Consider the following 22,758-nt stretch of genomic DNA (forward strand, 5'->3'; position numbering starts at 1 on the left):
CTGGCCAACAACTCGCTGGAAGATCTCTCATCCCTGGCACGGAAAATTTTCTAGTAACAATCTATGGCTTCTGAGTGTTCCATTGTCCAAAAAAGTAGCTTTTCATATGACTTATTTATATTTTAGATTTTGATTACCCTCCCTCTACCTTTCCTTTACTCACTCTCTTCCCCAGACTCTTTCCCCTTAGGCGTTTCCAACCCCGTTAATCTTTTCTTCTACTTACATATATATAGTACCATCCTATTAAGTCCCCCTTCCTTTCTGCTCCCCTTTTATCTCCTTTCTAGCTCACTGGCCTCTGCTACTGAGTTTTCTTTCTATTCACATAGAAGTCCAATCATTTGTAGCTATGGTCCATATATGAGAGAGAACATGTGATTTTTTTTTCCCCCCCTGGGCCTGGGTTACCTTGCTAAGTTTAATACTTTCCAGATCCACCCATTTTCCTGCAAATTTAATAATTTCATTTTTATTGACTGCTAAGTAGAACTCCACTGTGTAAATGTGCCACATCTTCATTATCCACTCATCAGTTGAGGGACATCTAGGCTGGTTCCATTTCCCAGCTATTGTGAGTAGAGTGGCAATAAACATAGTTGAGCAAGTATCTCTAAGGAAGTGAGATAAGTCCTTGGGATATATGCCTAGAAATGCTATGGCTGGGTCACAAGGTAAATGTACTTTTAGCTATCTCAGCAACCTCCACACTGATTTCCACAATGGCTGGACCAGATTGCATTCCCCCCAGCTGTGTAGAAGGGTTCCTCGTTTTTTGTATCCTTGTCAGCATTTATGGCTATTTATTTTCATGATTAGTAGCCAGTCGATAGGAGATGGAATCTCAGTAAAGTTTTAATCTGTACTTCCTTGATGTCTAGGGATGTAGAAATCACTGCCCCCCCACGTGAGGTAGAGTCTCACTCTAGCCCAGGGTGACCTGGAATTCACTGTGTAGTCTCAGGGTGGTCTCGAACTCATGGCAATCCTCCTACCTCTGCCTCCCAAGTGCTGGGAAAAAATGGCGTGCGCCACCATGCCTGGCTAAAACATTTTTTTTTAGATGTTTATATGTCATCTGTATTTCTTTTGAGAACTCTGTTTAGTTCCATAGCCCATGTTTTTGTACTTCTTTTTTTCTCAATTTTTATTAACATTTTCCATGATTATAAAAAGTATCCCTTGGTAATACCCCCCACCCCACTTTCCCATTTGAAATTCCATTCTCCATCATATCCCCTCCATATCTCAATCAGTCTATCTTATTTTGATGTCATGGTCTTTTCCTCCTCTTATGATAGTCTTGTGTAGGTAGTGTCAGGCACTATGAGGTCATGATTATCCAGGCCATTTTATGTCTGGAGGAGCACTTTGTAAGGAGTCCTACCCTTCCTTTGGCTCTTACATGCTTTCCGCACCTCTTTTGCATTATACCCTGAGCCTTGGACGGTGTGATTGAGTCACTTCTTTCCAGCACTATGATATCTTCTGAGTCATCCCAAAGTCATTGTCATCTGAAAAGAGAAGATTCTCTACCCAAAATGAGAGTAGCATTAATATTAGGGTATAAATATTAAGAGAAGTGCCATAGCCCATTTTTAATTGAGTTGTTTGATTTCTTATTCAATTTTTTTGAGTTCTTTGTATATGTCTTTATTTTTTGTGGTGCTCTAGAGCTGTTTTTGCTGGTTTTTTTTTTTTTTTTTCCCTCTAATCCTCTCTCCCTCTCCTCAGGCAGGGTCTTGTTATACCCCAGGCTAACCTGGAATTCACTGTGTAGTCTAAGGGTGGCCTCAAACTCACAGTGCTCTCCCTGTTTCTGCTTCCCAAGTGCTGGGATTAAAGGTGTATGCCACTCATTCTGGTTGTTAAGAATGGTGTTTCTCTCCCCCCCCCCCACACACACACACTGGAAACCTCTCCCAGAGTGTCTCCTGTCTTTTTCATTGTGTAGTGACAGACTCAGTTGGTGTGAGCATTCAGCTGCAGCCAGGTCGGGCCTTCTGATTGTGCTGGGGTGCAGTTCCTGTGCTGTCTGGACCCACAGCTCCCTGCCTGTGGCTGCAGGCTTTCAGGTGTGAGCCAGGTTAGGTTGTGGCAGGGCAGGATGCCCAGTACTCCCTGAAGCCCAGTAGTAAAAGGGCTCATTCAATTCCCCAGGAATTTCACATGGTAGCACTGGTCCAGGATGTAGTAGGTTGTACCTGCCAGCATAGCACAGTGTGTGAAGGGAAGGCTAGCTCTCCGAGCACTTCCCCACAAAGACAAAGGTAGTGGTAGAGGGGTGCCTGGCCAGTCCTCAGAATGAGATGTACAGCAGAGGCAATGGTGGAAAGGGGCTTGGGGCACTGCTCTTCTGACACCTGGTGATGGTCCCCTGCTGCTGAGTTGGGCTCATCTTCCAGTGCTGTTTGTCTGAGTATGGAAGTGGCTCCTCCTTGTGTTCTCTCTGTGGCATTTCTTGCCCCCCCCCGCCCCCCGCCCCCCCCCCCCCCGGAGCATCAGCTCTGACACCAGCTTCCAGACATGGTCATACACAGTGATATTGGTCGTGAGAACGTAGCTGGCCCAGTGATGGTGTCTGTCAGTCCAGAGTAGGGCGGAAGACAGCCTGCACTCTGAGGTCAAGCCAGCGCCCTTTGCTGCTTTAACCCCAGTGTCCTCATGTAGAGCCAGTGTCCGCCTCTCGGAGCCCGCCCAACACCCATCCTTGAGTCGTGACTGGACATAAGCGTTACATGTGCACATTTGTTTGTGATGAGAGGTTTTTGTTAGTTTACTTATTTAAGTTTTTTTATTTTTATTTATTCATTTATTTGAAAGCGAGTGAGCGAGAGAGGGGGCAGAGAAGAGGGAGAGAGAATGGGCACATTAGGGCCTCCAGCCACTGAGAATGAGCTCCAGATGTTTGAGCCACCTTGTGCATCTGGCTTACGTGGGTCCTGGGGAATCGAGCCAGGGTCCTTAGGCTTCCCAGGCAAGCACTTAACTGCTAAGCCATCTTTCCAGCCCTGTTTGGCCCAGTGTTAGAGTTTAGTCTGTGGGCCTTGGGCATGTGCCTACTTTGCTGTGGCCTGAGGTGAGGAAGAACACCCTGCCGGGAGGGCAGCTGAACATGGCTGGTTACTTCATGGCTTGGGTTGCAGAGAAGAGTCTGTGATGGGAGTTTTTTTCTTGGATGAGCGATTTTAGTACCATTAACTTGCTTTCCTCTTATCAAACACTATTTCAAAAATCAAATCTTTGAATATTCATTTTATACTCCAGTATCTGTCAGATGAGATTATTGCTTCATTGTTATGTTTTTCAGTGAAGCCCAGTATGGTATTTAACTGAATTCTTTTTTTTTTTTTTTTTTTTTTTGTTTTTTTTAGGTAGGGTCTCACTCTAGCCCAGGCTGACCTGGAATTCACTATGTAGTTTCGGGTGGCCTTGAATTTACTGTAATCCTCCTACCTCTGCTGGGATTAAAGGCCTGCAACACCATGCCCGGCCTAACTGATTTTTTTCAAAATTATTGGACATTTTTTCAGGCCTAAAATGATTGAACTGTGTCCTTACTGTTCTGTTCTTAACATTTATAACACTGCTTGCTTGGACAACTTTGTAAGGACCATAGAGCAGGTGGCAGCAGCTTCTCTTTGTTGCCAAGAGCACTGAGCATCAGTAGGCAGTTAGTGGAAGTGCCAGGGATAGGGGATCATTCTGAATCAAAGCCAAATACCTTGTCTGCTGAACTGTGCTGCATGTTCCAGGTGAAAGTGTTTGAGTGAGTGAATTGGTCAACATAGGTAGGTTTTCTTTGGGACTGGCGGATCTCATGCTTAAATATCTGCTGTGTATTACCCTTTTAAGTATGTCTGTGGCACTCTTAGTGATAGGTATTTATCCTTGTGCTTTGTTTCCCTCTTCTGCCCAAGGTCCTTAGACATAGAATGCTTTAAAGCTAAAAGTGATACTGTCTTCTGAGTAGCTTTTCTCATTTGAATTACTCTTTTTATTGTTTAAAATACTTTTAAATTTATTTCATTTATTTAAGACAGAGAGAAGGAGGGAGGGAGGGAGGGAGAAAGGTAGAGAAAGCCGGGCGTGGTGGCGCACACCTTTAATCCCAGCACTCAGGAGGCAGAGGTAGGAGGATTGCTTTGAGTTCTAGGCTGCCCTGAGACTAGAGTGAATTCCAGATCAGCCTGGGCTAGAGGGAGACCCTACCTCAAAAAAGCAAAATATAAATAATAAATAAATTCAAAAAAGAAAGTGGGAGAGAGAGAATTGGCCAGTCAGGACCTTTAGGCAATGCAAAAACCAAATGAACAGATGCAAGTGTCACATTGTGCATCTGGCTTGTGTGGGTCCTGATGAGTCAAACCTGGTTCCTTTGGCTTCGCAGGCAAAGTCCTTAATTGCTAAGCCATCTCTCCAGCCCTGTTTTTATTTATTTATTAATTTTTCTTCTGTTTTTTCGAGGTATGGTCTCACTCTTGCTCAGGCAGACCTGGAATTCGCTACGTAGTCTCAGGGTGGCCTCAAATTCATGGCAATCCTTCTACCTCTGCCTCCTGAGTGCTGTAATTAAAGGTGTGCACCACCATGCCTGGCCCTGTTTTTATTATTTAAAAAAAATATTTTTATTTACTTATCTCAGAGACAGAGGTACAGAGTGACAGGAGAGAGGACCTCTTGCCATTGCAAATGAACTCCAAGTCCATGCACCACTTTGTATCTGGCTTTACTTGGGTATTGGGGAATCGAATCCAGGACCAGCAGTCTATGCAAGCAGGCACCTGTAACTGTTGAGCCATCATGTCTGTAGTCCTAGTTTTCTTTTTTGAAACTTAACTAAAATTTAGTGTTAGACTTTCAGATTAAAACACATAGACATTACTTTCATGTGAAGAAACAAAACACCTTTGGTGGAGAAATAGACAAGGGTATGGACATGTTGAAGTAGTTTCATTACTAGTGTGGTGATCATGTTATTTATATTTTGGCTATGTGAAAGACACTGTCACCTTAAGAGCTTTAGGTATATGGGTCTTTACTATCTTAAGGATTGATTCTAAGACCTCTCCTCAGATATCCAAATATCTGTTTCTCTGTTTATTGTCAGTTTATTTTGAGGCAGTGTCTCATGTAGCCCAGGCTGTTATCTGAGGATGACCTTGAGTTTTTGATCCTCCTGTCTTGTCTCCTGAGTGTTGGGAGAACAGACATGAATCACCACACCTGGTTTATTTGGTGCTAGGAATCATATCCAGTGCTTGGTACACACTGGGTAAGCACTCTACCAATGTAAGCCATATCCTCAGCTCTCCAAATCCATGTATAAATGCAATATTTGCATATATCCTCTTATGTACTTTTTCCTGTAGACTGTATATGTCACCTGTGGCATTTAAATGCTATGTAAATAGTTGGAATACTATATTGCTTATGGAATAATGAAATAAAAATGTACATGTTGAGTATAGGTATTTTTTTCATCAAAATATTCAAAGTGAAGTGGGTTGAGTCCAGGTATGTGGAAGCATAGATACAGACAGCATAAGCCAGTGTAATTACTGACTTGTTATCCTCATTTTTCAGGTCAGCTAACTGAAGGTCAGAGGCTAAGTAACTTGCTAAGCAAAGAGTGCTGGAATTCAAATCTAGGAAAGTTGGCCCTAAATTAAACTTTTGAGTACATACATACAACATTTTATTTATTTTATTTTGTTTTATTTTTTGGTTTTTCAAGGTAGGGTCTCACTCTAGCCCAGGCTGACCTGGAATTCACTATGGAGTCTCAGGGTGGCCTTCAACTCATGGTGATCCTTCTACCTCTGCCACCCGAGTGCTGGGATTAAAGGCGTGTGCCACCATGCCCGGCTCAACATTTTATTTTTTAAGAATAAATTTTCTTCTTTCTCTTCATCCTCTTCTCTCTTTTTATTTTTTCTTTTGAGGTAGGGTCTCATTTTAGCCCAGACTGACCTAGAATTTACTATGTACTCTCAGGGTGGTCTCAAACTCAAGGTGATCCTCATACCTTCACCTCTCAAGTGCTGGGATTAAAGGAGTATGCCACAACGCCTAAGCATTTTGTCTTTTCTTCTCAAAATAATTTATTTGAGAGAGAGAGAATAGGTGTGCCAGGGTCTCCAGCCACTGCAAGTGAACTCTGGATTCATGCACCACCCCGTGCATCTGGCTTACGAGGGTCCTGTGCATTTAAACCTGAGTCCTTTGGCTTTGCAAGTACCTGAACTTCTAAGCCATCCCTCCAGCTCTTATTTTTTATTTTTATTTTTTTTTTTTGATGTAGGGTCTTTCTTTAGCTCAGTTGACTAGGAATTCACTACGTAGCATCAGGGTGGCCTTGAACTAACAACAATCTTCCTACCTCTACTTCCCAAGTGCTTTGATTACAGGCACATATAACCAATCCTGGAAATGACATTTTTTTGGTGGGGGAGTTTGAGGTAGGGGCTCACTCACCCCAGGCTGACGTGGAATTCACTATATAGTCTCAGGTTGCCCCAACTCACAGCGATCCTCCTACCTCTGCCTCCCAAGTGCTCGGTTAAAGGCGTGCGCCACACCCAGTGATAATTATTAAAATATATATGTATTTATTTGAGAGAGAACGTGAGAGAATGGACACACTAGGGCATCTTAGCCACTGCTGATGACCTCTAGAAACATGTGCCACCCTGTGTAGGTGTTGGAGATGTGAACCTTAGTCCTTAGGCTTCACAGTCAAGTGCCTTAAACACTAAGCCATTGTTCCAGCCCCAACAGTTTTTTTTTTTTTTTAATTAATTTATTTGAAGGAGAGAGTAAAGAGAGAAAGAGGCCGGTAGAGAATGTACACACCAGGGCCTCTGGTCACTGCAAACAAACTCCAGATTCATACGCTACCTTTTCCATCTGGTACTGGGGGGTCAAGTGCCTTAATTGCTAAGCGATCTCTCTAGCCCACCAACATTTATTTTTATTTTTTAAATATTTATTTATTTATTTGCAAGCAGAGAGAGAGAGAGAAAGAAAGAGGGAAAGAATGAGCACTCCAGGGTCTTCAGATGCTGCAAATGAATACCATATGCATGCAACACTGTGCATCTGGCTTTATATGGGTACTGGGCAATCAAACCAGGGTTATTAGGCTTTGTAGGCAAGTGCCTTAACCACTAAGCCATCTCTCACAGCACCTCAAATTAGAATTTAAAATTTTTAAAAGATTTTATTTTTATTATTTGAGACAGAGAAAGAGGAAGAGAGAATGGGCATGCCAGGGCCTCTAGCCACTGCAAACAAACTCAAGATGCATGTACCACCATTGTGCATCTGGCTTACGTAGGACCTGGAGTATTGAACCTGGTTCCTTAGGCTTCACAGACAAGCACTTTAACTGCTAAGCCATCTCTCCAGCCCCCTCTCCCCCAAATTTAAATTATTTACGAGAGAGAAAGGGGGCAGGCAGATAGATTGAGCACCTCAGGGCCTTTAGCCACAATACACAAACTCCAGATGCATGTGCCACTGTATGCATCTGGCTTACGAGGGTTCTGGAGAATCAAACCTGGATCCTTTGTCTTTGCAGGCAAGTGCCTAACGCTAACACTTAATGCTGACACTGATCTTCCACCCCCCAAATGTGGTTTCTGGAGGTCAATTTTAGGATCTCATGCTTGCAAGCCTCCCCAGCACTAGAACTCTTTAAAAACCAGTGTCAGGAATTGAAGCCAAGGCCTTGTGAATTTTAGGGCCAATGCTGTACCACTACATCTGTCCTAGCACTGGTTATATAGGACTTTTATGCTCAGAGGAAACCAAGTTGCATATAATGAAAGCCTTACTGGTGCCATACCAGCTCTTGGGAAGAAATATTAATAGAAGATTGGATGTGCCTATATCATAGTATAGCAGACACATTACTGAATTTTAGGCTTATGTTAGTTCAGGTATTGTTTTAGGAATATTTCTTTTGATCTGAAACTGCTTTTGGGATTGAAGAAATGTGAGTTTTCCCCTTTTAAATATGATCTCTGTGGTGAGTGACTGTTAGCACTTTATTTATTTATTTTTGTTTTGCTTTTTGAGGTAGGGTTTCATGCTGACCTGGAATTCACTATGTAATCTCAGGGTGGTCTCAAACTCATGGCATTCCTCCTACCTCTGTGTTCTGCTTGTTTTAGCACTTTAAAATTGATTTTAGAACAAATGCTTACTTTTCTACCTTGTGGTACTTCCTTTTTGAAAAATAATTTGTTGATAACAATGATTAACTTTGTGGGGGAGGAGATGCATGAGTAAGGATGGAACTCTGGGGACCCATGGGCTGTTTGATTCAGAATTATGAGTCAGCTTTATTCTTGGTTCTCGTGCATCGGTACATTTACAGCTGCTCAAGTAAGGAGCTCTGCTTTTCTTTGTGTTGCAACAGCTTTGAAGTTTAGTTCCTTAAACCTCAGCTTTAAGAAATCTTAAAAACAGGAATGTATGTGATGGAGTAATGCTAAAGCTTCTGTTCTCTGCTTGTTTATAGTTCCCATGTTTAAAACAAAACAAAAGACCAAATTACATTAGGGAATTGTTATAGAAGCCAGGGTTTTCTGTGCATTGCATGTTAAGTAACATGAATAAATTGCTGATAACTGCATCAGTTTTGTTAGCAGCTTTTCCTAAATAGCCTTTTGACATTCATGAAGAATCCCCGTGATGCTGCTTGCTAAACTGCTTTCCTGACTAGGAAAGATTTCAACTGTAGCTTTTTGAATGGGATGAAACTGGGAAAATTCTTTGAACGAATTTCTTCTTCAGGTTGGAAATTCCCTATCTGAAGTTCTTTTGACCAGTGTGTGAGATTTTAGTTTTTCAGCTTTTGGACTATTAGCATCCACTTTACTACCTCAGCATCCCTAAGTTTAATGTGAATTGCTTCCAAGATTTTGAGATATTTTAAATATTTGCCTGTAAGCACACTTAACTTTTAAACTCCTTTTGTTTTTAAAATGTTATTTGAATTGAATAAGGAATACAAACAGAAAATAGTTTTTTTTTTTTTAATAGAGGAACTTTGTAGTTATTTAGGCAAGGTAAATAAGTGTTTCAGCAGTGAATACTAATTATCAACTTGTTTATTTTAGTATTTACTCTAAAGAACTATGTAGAGGGGCTGGAGGAAAGGCTCAGAAGTTAAGGCACTTGTCTACAAAGCCTTAGGATCAGAGTTTGATTCCCCAGTACCGATGTAAAGCTAGATGCACAAGGTAACTAACTCATATGTCTAGAGTTTGTTTGCAGTGGCTGGAGGACCTGGTGTGTCCTTTCATATTCTTCCTCCCTCTATTTTCTTAAAAACATTTAATAAGTAATAAGTAGAAATACTGACAGAAATGAATTCCACACTCCTAAATTCCCAGATTGTGAAAGGCTGACATGCATTATGACTAGGAATAATCTTAGTGGAAGGTGGTTTTTAGTGGTCTATGAGTCAAAAGAAAATTTAAGTTTATCACAATGTTTTTGCCTTTTTTCCAGGCTGAACTCACGGGAATCAAATGGCGTAGGTACAATTTTGGAGGGCACGGGGACTGCGGACCCATAATTTCAGCCCCAGCCCAAGATGATCCAATCCTGTTAAGTTTCATCCGCTGTCTGCAAGCCAACCTGCTGTGTGTGTGGCGTCGTGATGTCAAACCGGATTGCAAAGAGTTATGGATATTCTGGTGGGGAGACGAGCCCAACCTAGTGGGTGTGATACATCATGAACTACAGGGTAAGGACTTTTCATTTTCTTAAATATTATTTGCATCATAAGCAATAGGAAATACTGAAAAGCTTAAGGCTTTCTTAACAAAAGAGATCCCAAGTGTTTAGTACAGGGTGTTTGTTGAAAGAAACATCCTCATTCTCACTCCCAGTCCTGTAGATTCCCTTGTCCTTTCCTCAGGTTGGTCTCAAAGTTGAGACAAATCTCTTGTCTCAGCTTCCTAAATGCTGGGAGTACAGGTGTATGTCACCCTGTGTGGTCGATAAACCCACTATTGTTAAAGTTTTATGTAGCCTTGGTATATTAGAGCGGAAACATGAATAGGAGCCACTGTTTTAAAATAGTAGTGAATTATAACAGAAAAAAAAAACTTGGAATTTGGCTATTGGGTTAATTACCAGCTGAACTATTTGGTGGAAAATTGAAAAGTAATACAGAAATTTAATGCACCTTTCTTGGATAAAATCACGACTTTGGGTGATTGATGTTTTGGAGAAAGATCTAAACTAAAAGATCTCAACACATCTCATCTTGCTTTGTTCCTCTGTGATATATAAATGATTCTAGGAAATACTAGCTCTATTGTTGACTAATTTCTTTTTCTTTTTCTTTTTGAGGTAGGGTTTTACTCCAGCCCAGGCTGTGTTGTCTCAGGGTGGCCTTGAACTCACTGCCATCCTCCCAAGTGCTGGGATTAAAGGTGTGTGCCATCACACCTGGCCTTGCTGGCTAATTTTTAAAATTTTTTAAAAATTTAATTTATTTATTTGAGGTGGGGAGAGAGGGAGAAGATGGGCATGCCAGGGCCTCCAGCAATAGCAGACAAACTCCACATTCATGCAGTACCTTGTGCATCTGGTTTATGTGTGGCCTGGGGAATCGACCTGAGGTCCTTTGGCTTTCCAGGCAATGCCTTAACGGCTAAGCTGTCTCTTCAGCCCCTTGTTGACTAATTTTCACTTAAGATTGCATTTGATATCTGTGAAATATTGCTTTTTTACCTACCATACATAAAGGAGGGTTCCCCCCCGTCCCCCCCCCCCATAGGGTCTCACTCTAGCCCAGGCTGATAAGGTATTCATTATATAATATCAGGGTGGCCTTGACTTTATGGCAATCCTCCTACTCTGCCTCCCAAGTGTTAAAAGGCGATAAAGGAGATAATTTTATAAGTAGTTTTTAGTTTCTGGTAAAAGTTTTACCTCTTTATTCAATAGTTCCTATTGTAAATCAAGACAAATTCCAAGTTAATTTTGTTTTGCTTTATTTTATTTATTTATTTTTGAGCCCAGGTCTGCTTAGGCTGGTACAGAACTCATCCTCTGCCTCAGCCTCAGCCTGTTAAGTGCTGGTGGCACAGGCACATGCCACCATGCCTGGCTCATTCGGATCTTTGATGAGAAGTGTTGACTCGTTCTGAGTTGGTCTCCTAGAACCATCTACTCAGTTAATTTGTCCTTGAAAAATTTCAGGCAATGTTTGAAATGCTTTAGTTCATGTTGCTATTTTTTTTTTTAAACTTTTTGGTGAGAGAGTAAAATGAACTAGTATGTATTTGTGGTCTGTTATAATGGTTCTAAATTTGCCTAAGTACTGCTGAATTCTTGATACTTTGCAGCCTTTTTTTTGTTAGTGTTTTATCCTGTGCTGCAGCCAGGGGGCGGTAAACCACAGTGACTATTCAAGGTGTTTACCTTATGGTTCAACTTAAACTTTTCTCATGATAGGTGTATGTTTTAGGGTATTTGCTGTGTAAAAATAAACACTTAACTCAAGGTGAGATCGCTTGCTTAGCTGATAAATCAGTAAAATTTCAGCAGTTTTATTCATGTATGTAGGTAACTTAGGAAAAATAACAGTTTTAGAATGTCTGTATTGTGTTTTTCAGAATTTTGAGGTAAGATGATACTTTGTATCCATATAAATTTCAAAACATATTTTTCATTAGTTTTCCATTCAGCAAATCATTAATTGTTTTTTCACATGTAGAGAGGACTGAAGTTTTCCTTTATGTTTGTTTATAATGACCCCTGTATTTTTGGTAGCTATTCTGGGCACCTACCTTCTTCTGTATCATCCCCTTACTCATCCTTCTCTACTTTGTATTTATTTGTTTAACAACACAAGCCATTGTTTTGTAAGGTGAAGGAAACCTGCTTGTTAGGTTTGCCTTGGGGGGAGCGGTTGCTGTGTCTAGTCACTTCGTATATGACCACAGGAGGTTAACATGGTTCTGGGAGATAGCTCAGGTTACTGTTGTTTCTCATGGCTTTGTTACTGAGTTTAAATGTCTTCTGATTGCTATGGTCACATGTGTAGGTTCATGGTAGTTTTGGGTGTAAAATTAAGCAAAGATTAATTCATTTTTAAATTAATTACAGAAACAATACATTTAATTAGAATACTAGGAAAACAACCACACAATAAGAAGACAAGAAAAGGGTGCGGAAGTATAAATGAGTGTTTGAGTAGTTTGTTTCTCCATGTGAATGGCATTGTTGTTGTGCTGGCTCACAGCACTCTCCAACATGCTGTAAATACCTCCTCACTCTTGTTTTCTGTCCTTTGAGTTTGAAAACTGCGCCACCGGGAATGTGCTATGACAGAGTTAAACATGCCTCTTCCTTCAATATGGAGGATTTTGATAAAGTTAGAGCCATCACATCACGTGTCCACTACTGTATGTACAAGTGTTTATAAAGGGTAAGATACAGCTCTGCCTCGTACTAGGAACCATGTGAAACTTATTACAACAATGAGTGGCATAATGGCAGCTTTGTTTCAGACGAGGGGAACATGACATGTAGAACCACCATGGAAAAGTGAAGGCTATAAAGGGAGTGATGTCATTGGTTACCATGTAACTGAAGATTTCCAGAAATGAGCATTTTCCAGTGGGTTCAAGTCATTTCGCCATGGATAAAATAAGGTTTAGCAGAATCCTGTTGGTGAATGTACAGCGTTTTGTTGTATTCTAAATATTTGTCTGTTTTCTGTGACATATTAATGCGTGCTAATGTCTGTTAAGATACTGTTTGAGTACATCTGTAGTTTGAAGTAGTTATATTTTTTAGTTTGAATGTTTTGGTTCTATAAATTAGGAATAACAGAACACTACAGTAGTGAAAATACCCAGCTTATGGGAAACTAGTCTGGATTTTCCTGCCAAACTACAAATTGTATTATGAAGAGATCAGTATTTTAAGATTTGCTGTACCCCATAAGATAGAGTTGTAACCCCTGTTCTCTGTCCAAGTCCATGGTAATGTCCAAGTAGGCAGTATGAATGCTTGTCTGTGGGTCCAGTTATAGGTTTTGGATGGAATCCATGTCATTGTTCAGTTTATAGTCTTGGAAAGGGCATGTGGCAAGCATATAGGACTCTATGGATGTTAAAGACATAGGCGATCTGCTGCTTTCTAAATAGCAGACTGTGTCAGAACACTCACCTCAGGAGCAGTGCGAGCGCTTTGTGGCCTGTTCCATTTATCCATTCTCTGACATTGGCCATTGGGATTGGGCATATGTAAATTGAGTTTTTTTTAAGGTGAGGTTTGGCTGTAGTCCAGGCTTTTCACTATGTAGTCTCAGAGTGACCTTGAACTCACAGCCATCTTCCTGCTTCTGCCTCCCAAGTGCTGGTATTAAATGTGTGCACCACCATGCCTGGTGTAAATTGAGTTTTATTATTACAGATTTTGCTAAGTAATCTTAAGTAATCTGTGATTTCCTCATCCCCTGTGATGGTGTTCTAACCCAGGGTTATGTATACTTGGCAAGCTATTTATCTCTGAGCTAAATCCCCCAGCCCCAGTAATCTGATGCAAAGGGGAAAGTGATATAAATGATGACATGGTGGGATCCTGCAGAAGCATCAAAGTAGCCTCGAGGAACAAAGGATAAGTAGGTGATGGAGAAGCCTAGAATTGACCTGGGGAATGGAGATTCTTATTCCAGATTATTAAGACTCACAGTGTATGAGTATCAAGTACAGCTTACAGGTTCGAGAATGTTTGTTGAATCAATGAGGCTTATTTTGCGTGGTTGTAGCCTAGAATGGATCTCATATGCAGAATGTAGTGACTTTTAAGCCTGACCTGTGAGGCCCTATCTCCAGAAACAGAACAGAACAAAAGCTGAAATCTAATTTTCCTCATGCTTTGCTGCAAAAAATATTAGCACTAAATATGCACTAGCTGTAGATTTAAAATTTAGCCTATAAGTTCTTCTTTTCCTTCCTGATTCACACAGGTAGGTGAGCATGCACTGCAGCAAGAGCACAGACAGGCACTGCTCACAGTGACTGTCCCAAGAGCAGTGTCATGACTCTTGGCATTTGTTTTTGTTGCTCTTGCTGTTTTTAAGAATGCTGCCACCCACTTTAGGTGTATGAGCCACTGTAGGTAGAGCTATGCAGAATGACCAATGAGAGGTAGTCTAAAACAGCAATACTTGGACTGGAGAGATTGCTAAGTGGTTAAAGGCACTTGCTTCTGAAGTGTGATGACTTGAATCGATTCCTCAGTACCCATGTAAAAACAGATGCACAAAGTGGCCTATGTATTTGGAGGTGGTTTACAGTGGCAGGAGGCCCCCGGTATACCCATATTCATTCATTGTAATATTCTCTCTCTCTCATTGCAAATAAATAAAAATATTTAAAAAATTACTACTGTAGTTTATACTAAACAAATGGGAAACTACTGGAAAAAAGTGGGCATTTTATATAGGTGTATAGGAAGGCTGAGAGACAGGAATGGGGAGCCTCTTTGTTCCCCATCATCGTGGTGGCATAGCCTATAAATAAAATGGCCATATTTTGAAAATGTCCAGTTATTTTCTCATGATGAAAGTCCTGTAAACATTTTTGGCAGGAATACTGTAGATTCCATAGAATCACATAAGAGTCATGTTCCTTATAGTACCATCAATATGGGAATGTTTTGAGTAACTTATTGCAGGTGGTGTCTGTCAGATTTTTTCAGGTTAGAGTCTTTCCTTTTATAATTATGTATATTTTATTTATTTGAGAGAGAAGCAGGCGCATAGAGAGAATGGGTGCACTAGGACCTCTAGTAGCTGCAAACAAATTCTAGACTCATTCTCAGCATCTGCCTTTATGTAGGTACAGGGGAATCGAACTGTGGTCTTCTGACTTTGTAGGCAAACACTGAACATCTTTCCAGCTCTCCTGTTGCAGTCAAAGCAGCTTTAAAATTTTTTTTAGATGATTTTATTTTTATTTAATTTTTTTTTTACTGTCAGCTTTCGTAATTATAGACAATAAACCATGATAGTCCCTCCCACCATTATTTTCCACATTCCAACTCTAGTCTTCATCATGCCCCTTTCTCCTCTCAATCAGTCTCTTGTTTTGATGTCATCATCTTTTCTTACCATTATGATGGTCTTGTGTAGGTAGTATCATGCACTGTGAGGTCATGGACATCCAGGCCATTTTGTGTCTGGAAGAGTTGCATTATAAAGAGTCCTATCCTTCCTTTGACTCTTACATTCTTTCTGCCACCTCTTCTGTAATGGATCCTGAGACTTGGAAGGTGTGATAGAGATGTTTCTGTGCTGAACATACCTCTGTCACTTCTTCTCAGCACTATGGTGCTTTCTGAGTCATCCCAAGGTTACAGCCATGAGAAAAGAGAAGCTTCTCTAACCAAAAGTGCATTAATATATGTAGCATTAATGTGTAAGTATTAACATTAACAGAAGTGCTTATTGAGCAGTTTGGTGAGCATAATATATACATTTAGCCAGACAAAAGCAGATATTATACACCCTAGGGCTGATGACTTCCCCCATCATAGGTTTTTAGTATCGGGCATGTATTCTCTCCTGTGGAGTGGGCCTCCAGTCTAATTAGAGAGTGTTTGGTTTTCCCCATAACAGAAATGCCACTATTGTACTCATTGGTTCATTTGGCCTAGCTGGCCAGATAAAGGCTTGCATTGTTCACTATTGTTTATCTCTGGTGATTTTTCTCTCTCTCCCCACAGAGCTGCATGCAGTGTAGTTTTGTTTTCTCAATTTTTATTAACATTTATAAAAATATCCCATGGTAATACACCCCCCTCACTTTCCCCTTTGAAACTCCATTCTCCATCTTATACTCTCCCCATCCCAATCAGTTTCTCTTTTCTTTTGATGTCATGATCTTTTCCTCCTGTTATGATGGTCTTGTATAGGTAGTGTCAGGCATTGTGAGGTCATGGATATGCAGGCCATTTTGTGTCTGGAGGAGCATGTTGTAAGGAGTTCTACCCTTCCTTTGGCTCTTACATTCTTTCCGATCCTGGGCTCTTAGGCTTTGCAAGCAAGTGCTTTAAGTGCTATGTCAGCTCTCCAGCCCAAGTCTTAACATTTCTTTTTTTTGAGAGGTAGGGTCTCACTAGGTAGTTCAGGCTGACCTGGAATTCAATATGTAACCTCGGGATGGCCTCGAACTCAATAGCAATCCTCCAGCTCATGGCGATCCTCCCACCTCTACCTCCCGAGTGCTGGGATTAAAGAAGTGTACCAATGCACCTGACTTTTTTTGTTTTTTTTAATTGAGAGCAAGTGAGGGAGAGAGCGATTTGGTGTGTCAGGGCCTCAGCCACTGCAGTTGAAACTTCAGATGCTTCTGCCACTTAGTGGGTACGTGTGATCTTGAGCTTGTCTCACTTTTGTGCTTCTGGCTTACATGGGATCTGGAGAACAGAACATGGGTCCTTAGGCTTCACAGGCAAATAAATGCTTTAACTGCTAAACATCTCTCCAACCCCCAAGTCTAATTTTTTTTTTTTTTTTTTTAGGTAGGGTCTCACTCTAGCCCAGGCTAACCTGGATTTCACTATGTAGTCTTAGGGTGGCTTTGAACTCATGGCAATCCTCCTACCTGTGCCTCCCAGGTGCTGGGATTAAAGGTGTATGCCACCAAGCCCAGCCCAAGTCTAACTTTTTTTTTGATTATATTTATTTATTTATTTGAGAGCGACAGACAGAGAAAGAGGCAAGGGGGTTGGTTGTGGGGTCTGACCAAGGCTTCCAGGCACTGCAAATGAACTCCAGATATGTGCGTCCACTTGTGCATCTGGCTAACGTGGGTTTTAGGGAATTGAGCCTCAAACCAGAGTCCTTAGGCTTCACTGGCAAGTGCTTAACTGCTAAACCATCTCTCCAGTCCCCCAAGCCTAACTTTTTAATGTGACCACAGGCAACTTACTGAACCATGAAAATTGTGACACTTCTGCTGAAATGATGGTGGAGTGGAATGTAAAGGATGGTTGTTGCTCTACTGACAGGAATATTAAACAATTGGCAAAAATTACAAAGGTTGTTGCCTTAGGGAAAAGTTATATCTAATGATGGGTTGATTTAGGTATGTGTTAGTAATAAAAGCTAAACTTTTGCATTGACATAAGGTTCCTATTTATATAGAATAAAAATCTTTTAATGAAGTATTAGTTGCTGTTAGAACAAATTGAAAGTTGACTTAAAACTAAGAAAATTGTTATTGGGTATGTGAATATTTTGATTGATTCATTGTGTCATTGAATCATTCATTCTGGGTAGGGTCTCATGCTAGCTATGGCTGACCTGGAATTCATTATCTTCTCCTGGAGTATGAGTCTTTTTAAATGTCAGTGATTTGGGCCTGAATGTATTACGACTGGGAAAGTATTTGGTGCAGCATTTTGTAAAATTATTGATTTATTTATTTGACAGAGATGGAGGGCGGTGGGGGGGGGAGGGAGGGCGGGAGGGAGGGAGGGAGAGAGAGAGAGAGAGAGAGAGAGAGAGAGAGAGAGAGAGAGAAAGCAGGGGTGGGGTGCAGGGAGGTGGTACATGTGTCTGGACTTCATTTGCAGTGGCTAGAGGCCCTGGTATGTCCATTCTCTCCTAAACAAATAAATAAATAAATAAATAAATAAAAGTATTAAAAACTTGCGTGGAAAAGTTTACAGGTGATAATAACTTGAAGGGCCTGATTCAAGAACGAATTATTTATTTGAACACTAAATTTGAAAGTGTTAGAGATACAAGTTACATAGAGTAACAGCTATTGCTTTATAAGCAGCAAATTCATTGCTGACTTGTTGAAATGACATAGCCTCACCTTATTGTTAGACACTATCACATAATAGATAAAACTGGGGTGAAGGAAGGAAGAATAGTTCTTGTGGGTGAACATAGTCCACATAACAAGGTTGCCTTGTGGATATCATCTTCCATTGTTACTTTGACCTTGACCTACACAATGGAAAACTGAAGTTTAGAAGAATTTATGGTGCATTTGGTTGCATCACTAGGAACACAGTTATCTGAACCTGTTTTCTTACTTGTTTTTTTCCTTGAGGTGGTGTCTCATTGTAGCCCTGGCTGACCTAGAATTCACTATGTAGTCTAGGGTAACCTCGAACTCATGGCAGTCCATCTACCTCTGCCTCCCAAGTTCTGGGATTAAAGGCTTGTGCCACTATGCCTTGCTACTGTTTTCTAACTTTTAAAATGAAACCATTATAATTATTGACATAGGACCTTTTTGGTTTCAAATGACCTCTGTGACGTGGTTTAAGTTGCTTCAGATGGCAGCAGATCATGCAGTTAGTTGAAATCCTCTCAACTAGTATATGCCAACTTGATAACAGAAGAATTAAAAATGAGGTAAGTGAAATAAATTTGGGGTCATAAAAGCTTGACATGTCTGGCCTTGAACTCCTGGTGATCTTCCTATATGAGATTAAAGGCATGCGCTACCACACCTGGCCATGGCTACTTAGATTTGATAGGAGTTAGCAGCTGCTTGTATAAAATATCTTAATGAGGTAATCAGGACTTTAGCACCTGTCCTGTCTGTTTACGTTAGAAGTCTTTTTACCTGTCATATGCCCAGATACTCAAAAGTCAGCTGTATTAAAAGGAATGGGTATTAATGGGCGAGGCAGGAGGTGGCTACGAGGATGCCTTGGATTGTTACATGGTCTCTAGGCCTGTTTAAAGTGAAGTAGATGCAACTGAATTATGATTCCTATGCTGAACTTTCAGTAATTGAGAGAAAAAGTATAAACGCAAATTCCATTTGATTTTTGTCTCATGATGATAATGCAGTTGGAAATTAGGAGTTAATATACTCAGTCATGAAAATGACTAGGAACCAGAGGTTTATTTAGTTGTTGGGTTATTTATTTTGTGTCTGTGTGATGCACACGTGTGTGTGCATGCTGTGTTGTGCTTGTAGAGGTCAGAGGTATGTGTCTTCTCTTTCACCTTCTTAGACACTGAGTGTCTCATATTGTTTGTTACTGGGAAGGTGTGGCTAGCTGGCTCTGGCCCAAAGCTTTGGGATTCTCCTGGCTCTCCCTTGCTCATCGTGGTAGGCGCATTGGTCACAGACATGTGCGCCACTGTGTCATGCCACTTTGCATGGGTGTTGTGAGGATCGGAACTCCTGTCGGCATACTTTTAAAGGGAATGACTTTACTGCACCATCTCCTCAGCTCGTAGAACTAAGGTTTAAAATTTTTTTTTTTTTTTTTTTAAATGAAGGTTCTCACTCTATTCCAGGCTGACCTGGAATTCTCTCTATGTAGTCTCAAGGTGGCCTCAAACTCCTACGATCCTCCTACCACTGCCTCCCAAGTACTGGGATTAAAGGCATGTGCCACCATGTCTAGCTTAAAAAATATCTTAAAGGTAGACACGTAACGACTGCTTTTCCCTTGTAAAGATTCAGTTAGCTTAGACATCTATTTTAAGCTCTGTAGAATCATAAAATTGGATTCTGTTGCTTTAAGCATTGCATGACTGAGCTGCCATCCTTTTGCTACCTGAAGAGATTCTCATTGACAATCATTACGGCTAGTAAGTGTTTGATAATTTTCTTTAAAGCCCCATCTTTGTAAATATTTTTGAACAATTTTCCACAAGTACCGGGCCACATACCTATTTTTTTATAAACCCGACATTGATAAAATGCACTCTTTGTATAATTGGATCTTGTTTTGATCCTGGCTCTTTCATATTGTGATTTGGCAGTGTGCTCAACAGAATAAGCATTGCCCTCTTGAGGCCTGGCTGGGATGGGACTAAAGGGCTTCTGCTTGTTATCCACATGATCATACAATTAGTTCTTTTTAAAATGTGTGATAGTACAACTGACTGCGAACTGGTTGCCAGGCTATTATGGTGGGATAATACCCTGTAGTTTTAGTGCATTATGCAGCAGGACTGGCTTGATCTTAAAAAATAGATAAAAATTGAAAAAAATGTATTTTTGTATTGAAATGAATTGTGTGTACACAGTGGTAAAGTGAAGGTTAAGAATGTTTACAATCTGTTTATCATTAATATAGTCTTCTCCCTACTTAATTGTCTTATGCAAAGTACCTTTAATTTGTTTTTCTTATCAAGTTTTTTTTTTTTTTTTTCTCCCCGCGGTAAGGGTTCACTCTAGCCCAGGCTGACCTGGAATTCACTATGGAGTCTCAGGGTGTCCTTGAACTCACAGTGATCCTCCTACCTCTGCCTCCCAAGTGCTGGGATTATAGGTGTGCGCCACCACGCCTGGCTCAATTTTTTTTTTTTTTTATTAACAACTTCCATGTTAATGTCCTCTGTCCCCCTACTTTCCTCATTGAAACTCCAATCTCCCCCCACCCCTCTCAGTCTTTCTTTGATGTCATGATCTTTTCCTCCTCCTACGATGATCTTTTGTATGTAGTGTCAGGCACTGTGAGGTCATGGATATCCAGGCCATTTTGTGTCTGCGGGGGAACATGTTGTAAGGAGTTCTACCCTTCCTTTGGCTCTTACATTCTTTCTGCTACCTCTTCCTCATTAGACCCTGAGCCCTGGAAGGTGTGGTTGAGATGTTTGTTACTCAGTACTCCAGTCACTTCTTTCCAGCTCTATGATGCCTTCTGAGTCATCCTAAGATCACTGACATCTGGAAAGTGAAGCTTCTCTAATCAAAAGTGAGAGTAGCATTAATATAAGGGTATGAACATTAAGAGAAGTGCTTACTGGGCAGTTTGATAAGTATATGCTTTTAGTCAGACAGCAGCAGACGTTATACCCCTAGGGCTCATGGCTACCCCTGTTTTAAGTTTTCAGTATCAGGGATGTATCCCTCCCATGGAGCAGGCCTCCAGTCCAATTAGAGGGCAGATGGTTTCCACCATGACACATGCCACTACTGCACCCATTGGCTCATTTGGCCTGGCTGTCGAAATAAAAGGCTTGCAGTGTCTACTGTTGAGTATCTTCACTGATGATTTCTCTTTCTCCCATTGAACTGCATGCACAATGGCTTCTTGTAGCTTTCTGTCAGCTGGTCTACAAGGAGGAGGTTATCAGCTCAGCTCCAGCAGGGTTTCTCAGTGGCCTTGCAGCCCAAGTATGTGGAGTCTTCAGCAGTAGGGTCTTACCATCTATTCCTTGTAGGAAACCAAGTGCCTCGGCAATGGCCTATAATGTTTTGGGGGCATCAGGGACTTCCCTGGCCAACAACTCACTGGAAGGTATCCCATCCCTGGCATACCTTTCTTTTTAAAAGTTACTTTTGGGCTGGAGAGGTAGCTTCGTGGTTATGGTGCTTTCCTGCAAAGCAAAGGCCCTAGGTTCAATTCCCCAGTACCCATGTAAGCCTCTTCCACCCCTAATTCTTCCTTTTTTTTCTTCTTCCTGCCCCTCCCCTCCCCTCCCCTCCCTTCCCCTCCCCTCCCCTCCCCTCCCCTCCCCTCCCCTCCCTTCCCTTCCTTCCTTTCTTGTTTTGGAGGCAGAATCTCACTTTAGTCCAGGCTGACCTGGAATTCACTATGTAGTCTCAGGCTGGCCTCAAACTCTTGGTGATCCTCCTACCTCTGCTTCCCTAGTACTGGGATTAAAGGCATGTGCCACCACGCGCAGCTTCTTTTTAAGATATTTAAGTAGGGTTAGATAACATTGTTGTAAAGTCAGATTTTCCCAAAAATGTTATTCAGGTTTAAGTCCTGGGGATATTTAATAATAAGGTGGGGGAGAGAGAGATAGACACAGAGAGAGACACATAGAAAGACACACAGGTATTAATTGCCATCTCTCAACAGCTTCACAGATTTTTTGTTCCTATACGTTTTATTCATCCATCACTGCTGGGTGTTCGTTCTTGAGACTGATGAGGCTTAGCTTTTCATTTCCTTCAAGTGGGAATGACAGAAGATGGATAAGCTGACATGGATTAGGTTGCTGATCATCTACCACAGTATTCTGTTATGGCTGGATATAAAATACCCCAAAGGTTTGTGTGCTTTTAAAGGTTTCTTACAGAACTGTGTGTGTGTGTGTGTGTGTGTGTGGTAGAGCAGTGGGGAAGGAGATTTTCTTGTTTCGTGATTGATGAGTGGGTATATGTGCTTCTTTTATGTCCACTGACAATGGTTGGAATATAGTAGGAGGAAGGAATTTATGTGTGTGGCCTCAAGTATCCATAAAGATTATCACTCATTCTTTTTTAGTGTCACTTGGTAAAAAGAAGTCAAGGGGGTAAAAGTTACTTAGAATTTTTTTTATCATACCGATTGTTTTGAGGTAGGGTCACTTGAGCCCAGGCTGACTTGGAAGTAATCTCAGGCTGTCCTTGAACTCACAGTGATCCTGCTACCTCTGCATGTTTTGCTGCTACTCATAGTGATCCCACTACCTCTGCATGTTCTGCTACTCCTCACAGTGATCCGCTACCTCTGCATGTTCTGCTATTCCCATCAGTCTTACATCTCTCTGAGGAGCCAGTCAAATGTCTACATTATTGGTCCTTAGGTCTTACTGGGGTTTTGAGGTACTCCCAAGGTCAGAAGTATACAACCAAGGGACGAAGTTACAGTTCAGTCCACATATGTACTTGCTGTGTCTATTGCTGTTTCCTAATTTCTTGTCAAGCATTGGCATCAATGAGAACACAACTATTGTTCCTGGAAGGAAGGCTGTGTGTAGTTGGAAGGAAAGGGTGTGCACTTCCACTAATGGATTAG

The 22,758-nt window shown here is 41.1% G+C and overlaps 1 protein-coding gene across 3 annotated transcripts in view; it reads left to right on the forward strand.

Annotated features, from left to right (window-relative positions):
• Med13l (mediator complex subunit 13L) overlaps positions 1-22,758 on the forward strand; it is a 276,451-nt gene that overhangs the window by 37,340 nt on the left and 216,353 nt on the right. For 2 of the 3 annotated variants that reach the window (XM_045133163.1, XM_045133164.1), the window contains exon 2: positions 9,523-9,760. In XM_045133163.1, the coding sequence (XP_044989098.1) occupies positions 9,523-9,760 (238 nt within the window). Of the gene's footprint in view, positions 1-9,522; positions 9,761-22,758 lie in introns of those variants that run through there. The other variant, XM_045133165.1, reaches the window with a different exon arrangement.

Source organism: Jaculus jaculus, chromosome 13 (assembly GCF_020740685.1).
Source record: "Jaculus jaculus isolate mJacJac1 chromosome 13, mJacJac1.mat.Y.cur, whole genome shotgun sequence".
NCBI lineage: Eukaryota > Metazoa > Chordata > Mammalia > Rodentia > Dipodidae > Jaculus > Jaculus jaculus.